Source organism: Peromyscus californicus, unplaced genomic scaffold (genome assembly GCF_007827085.1).
Source record: "Peromyscus californicus insignis strain IS unplaced genomic scaffold, ASM782708v3 Scaffold_4__1_contigs__length_199733344, whole genome shotgun sequence".
Taxonomy (NCBI): Eukaryota; Metazoa; Chordata; class Mammalia; order Rodentia; family Cricetidae; genus Peromyscus; species Peromyscus californicus.
The window spans coordinates 184,696,471-184,700,970 of NW_026294562.1; the positions used below are offsets into that span (position 1 = coordinate 184,696,471).

General features: G+C 43.4%; 1 protein-coding gene across 1 annotated transcript; it reads right to left on the reverse strand.

The window, feature by feature from the left end:
• Nucleotides 1–1,244: 1,244 nt before the first annotated feature.
• LOC128124179 (leukocyte immunoglobulin-like receptor subfamily B member 4A) lies at nucleotides 1,245–4,086 on the reverse strand. The gene is given in 4 exon segments (XM_052760372.1): nucleotides 1,245–1,336; nucleotides 1,339–1,553; nucleotides 1,695–1,989; nucleotides 3,966–4,086. Coding segments are annotated over 4 exon segments (723 nt in total).
• Nucleotides 4,087–4,500: the final 414 nt, after the last annotated feature.

Below are 4,500 nucleotides of genomic sequence, written 5' to 3' on the forward strand. Positions count from 1 at the left end.
ATTTCATGCCTTACCATACTCACCTCCAAGTAGAGTTATCACTTACCATTTTCTTTTTTTTTTTTTTTTTTTTTTGGTTTTTCGAGACAGGGTTTCTCTGTGTAGCTTTGCGCCTTTCCTGGAACTCACTTGGTAGTCCAGGCTGGCCTCGAACTCACAGAGATCCGCCTGGCTCTGCCTCCCGAGTGCTGGGATTAAAGGTGTGCGCCACCACTGCCCGGCTTTTTTTTTTTTTTTTTTTGGTAGAAATGGATGGACAGATGAAGATTTGAGCTCCCAGCCCTTGAGTATGACCTGCATTTTTCTACCTCAGTCTGGACCTTAAGTACTTCTAACTGATTTTCACCCTGTCACAGACTGGATTTTGTGTCTTTGGGTTCTTGGATGTCTAACAAGATCACAGTTCAGTCCCATACAGGCATAACAACCCTTATCATTGAATGTAAGAGGAAAATTCAGACTCTGGGGGACTCAGAATTGCTTGACTGGATCTGCACATTTTGTGTACCACAAGCTTTTTATAAACAACTTTTGCAATGAGACTGGGCTCAGAGCTTTCAGAAAACATAAAATTATGACTGAGGATGCCATTGAAGACTATTTTCACTAGGTTTTGCTAACTTTATACAAACTAGAGTCATCTACAAGAGACAACGTTAATTGAAAAATTGCCTCTGTATTGTCCTGTAGACAGGCCTCTGGGGGGAATATTCTTGATTGGTTAATAATTGATGTGGGAGAGCTCAGCCCACTGTGTGCCATTTTAACCATGGGTGGTTGGACCTTGATGGTATAAGATAGCAATCCAAGCAAGCTCCTGGGTAATGGAGCCTATAAGCAGTGTTCCTCTATGGACCCTGCTGCAGTTCCTATCTTGAGTGTCTACTTCTAATTCTCTTCATGAAGAACTATAAGGAATAATATGGAACAAATCCTTTTCTCCATAAGTTGCTTTAGATCGTGGTGTTTTATCAAAAAAAAAAAAAAAAAAAGAAACCTAACTAGTACAGAGACAATGTTTGATCACTTCATCAATTTTGGGTACCCCTTAAACCTCCCACTTCTGCTAAATTCCAGTGAGCCATGGAGTGGAGCACTTGCATCAGGGGATATTGATAGCTGCTAATCTATGATGGGTGGAAGTCATTTGGACTGTAGAGTTTTAGAGTTTCCTATTCTATTTCTAGGCTAGAGCTCTTCTTAGAGAGGAGAACTGAGTGACTCTATACATTAAGAAAGATAGATCAGGAGTCCTTATATGAGACCAGAAGGTCAAGGGGGTCACTTGATTTTAACTGCCCCTGAGGATCATTCCTAAAATTGCCATAGCATCTAATGTCCCATTGTGGTTGGCAGTCACAAAGTCCAGAGAAAAACGAGCCTGGTATGACATCCTGGCATGTTGCTGTGAGTCCAGGGTCCATGAGATGTTGTATTTTCCTTCCTGGATCAGAATAAATCTGCCAAATCCCATCAGTGAGCTACACTGCGTGGTTATGGACTCTCCTGGGCCATAATGGACAGGGCTGGGCCAGACGGACAGATAGGGATTTCATAGGATTCTAAGATACAAAAGGCATTGTGTGAAATGAACAAAGCTCCCCACACTGTCCTCCAGCCTTGATAACTAAGAGAAGCACCCCTGAAGAGTAGAACTCCTTCTAAGGGGAGAGCCTGTGCTGGAACCCCATAGAGTCCTCTCACCTGTTATTACTGGCTCCAGAATGTCACTGTGCTCTGATCTGCCAGTAGGGCTCTTATAGTAACACTTATATTTTCCTGCAAAGTCCTTTGACATGTGTTTGATGTAGAACTTAGCCTTGTTCCTCCATTCCAGAGGGAACTCTCTGTCCCAAGGATCTATGCTTCCTTCTTTATGCACAAGGCACTCCATGGCCTCTGAGAGCCCCTGACACCAAATAATCACAGGTGTATAGAAGGAAAGCACAGAGTCTGACTCAACCCAGATGATGGGCTTTGGGAGGGTACCTGCAGGGAAATCAAAGGCTGAATCCCAGTACACTCCTCCCTCAGACTAAAGCTCTTAACATAGAGAAATCACAGGCATTACAACATTAGCTCATAAGTACTTTTCTCCATTCAGTTGTGAAGAATTGATTGGCCCACCAGAGAGCAAAGGGGAGGTCTGATCTTCAGAATGAACAGTCACAGCCTGGGATGCACGGAAACACTCACCAGCCAGTACTTTAGTACTGTGTCCCACACTCAGACCTGAAAGAAAATTCTCTTTGAGATCTTTTTCCCTATAGCCAGGGTGGGTTTCCTGGGGTCTCCATATGAATCAGACCTGGCTTGGATTAGGGTCCCTTACAGACTTGTGTGTCCACTCTGGCTCTTCATATCTTACCAAAGCAAAGCAATGCTCTAAGCATGGAGATCATGGTGAGTCTTGTCAATGTTCTTAGTTCTGCTCCTGGGATGGTATGACTGTGTTTTTTAGAACCACCAGACAGGCTGTTGTCATTCTGAGGGCAGGTCCATTCTGTCATAGATTTGCCACATGAGCTCTATCACCAGAGGGCATACTTCCCTTTTTCTCTGTAGTAAACAGGGTTTGGTTAATTATTGAGATCTATAGAGTATTTAGACAAAAATGTGTTTTTTCTCTATTCCTTACAGCTTTCCACATGGCCTATGTGTTTTCCAAGCCAGAGTCAATACTCACAAGGAATCCATGGTCATTGTACTGTAGATTGTATCTTTCTTCACATCTCTCTTTGTTTGCCTTTCACATATGGGGGCTTTGATATTTGTTTTCATTTTTTAGATTAACATTTCCATTTGTGCCTGTTTTGGTTTAGTTAGCACATTATTTACTTTAAAAAATAAATTAGTCCTTCGAAAGTTTTGGATTTATATACTGAGGGGTCAGTCTCTGTTCAGATGGTGTCACTAAAGAACAGGGAACATGAGATGCGCCAACACCTCCTGGGGCTGTTTGAGCAGACCTAATTCTCTGGAACACTAGGTGATTCATAATTCAGTCCCAGCTAAATGGAGAACCTCTAGTTTTCTGACAAAGCCCAGGCTTTTGCCTGATTCCTGTTTTTTCGTCTGCAGACAAATTGTCTAGACATACTGCCCCTACCCAATACACCCTCACATAACATGGGTTGCATGCCATTTGGGCTCATTGGACAGCAACTTGATATGAACTTAGCTGACTGGGTAATATATGCATATATACCAGTGAACACACACATTAAACCAGATCCACACCTTGACGCTAGTCTCTGGAGTCTGCTTCCAGGGAAACTCTTTGTGACTCGGTCTCCCTCCCCCTTCCCCCACTGAGCTGCAGGTGAGAGAGAGAAAACCCCAACAGTATACAATGGGTTCTGTCCACTGTCACTTCGTGCTCTCCTGTCTTCCTCCTACTTCATTCAGCTCTCCCTTTTTCTGTCTTCTAATTTTTTTTTTGCCACACAGATTCTGTGTGACCATGGGTTTGTAACTGTCCCTCAGATTCTGGCAGTGTTTTCTAGTTGACACACAAGTGAAGATAATAACTCCTCCAAAGAACTTTGCTGTGGAGCTAAAGCTGGTCTGGGACTCCATGATGCTCACACAATGCCTGACTTTCCCATTGTTTTCAAATCTGTTCACCCTCTTTATGTCTTTACACTTACAATGATTGTTGATCAGTAAGGTCTTACTTTTCAATTGGACATTTTTTCTCTTAAAAGAGAAAAACTGTTCTTATGTCTCTTTTTCCTTTTTTGCTATCTTTCTTTGTGATTTGCTGATGTCTTTCCTTGTGTTCTCCTCTTTCTTATGTTCTTCTGTATACAATTTCTTCATGAATACTCTGAGGGTAACATAAGACATTTCATACTCTAAATAGCCTATTTTGCATTGGTAGGAACTTCAGTTTGTGATTTCATCTTTCTTGCTTTGCCTAGACATTCCTTGACTTTGAAAGAGCCTCTTTCAGAATGGCTCACGTGTTGAGGTAAGAGCAAGTTCTGAAGAATCAAGGGCTGTAAGAAATGGGCTCATGTTGGTGGCCTGCTTGCCACCTTGGACCAGGGTGACACTCAGGCCTAGACTGCTGCCTAGGGCCATATCTAGGCCTGTGACAGCCAGAGTCTATATCCATGACCCATACTGCCACCAAGGCCATTGAGATGTCTGGATTATGGACTACCACCTGAAGCCATTTTGGCATCCAGGGTCCATGCTGCCACTCAGGCCATGCTGATCCGAGTGGCCTGTGCTGCCATCAGCAGACATGATGACATCCAGGCCTTGGGATGCTGCCAGCGGCATGTCTGGGTTCAAGTAGCAAAGGTCTGTGTTGATGTCCACAGCTTCAATAACCACTGAAAGCTATGAAGATGACTAGGATCTGGTCAAACACCTAAGTCCATGTTGGTCTCCAAGGACCATGCTTCCCCCGGGATCATTCTAATCTGGATGGCCTATGATGACACCCACAACCATGATGGCATCCAAACTGGGGATGTAGCAAGGGACCAT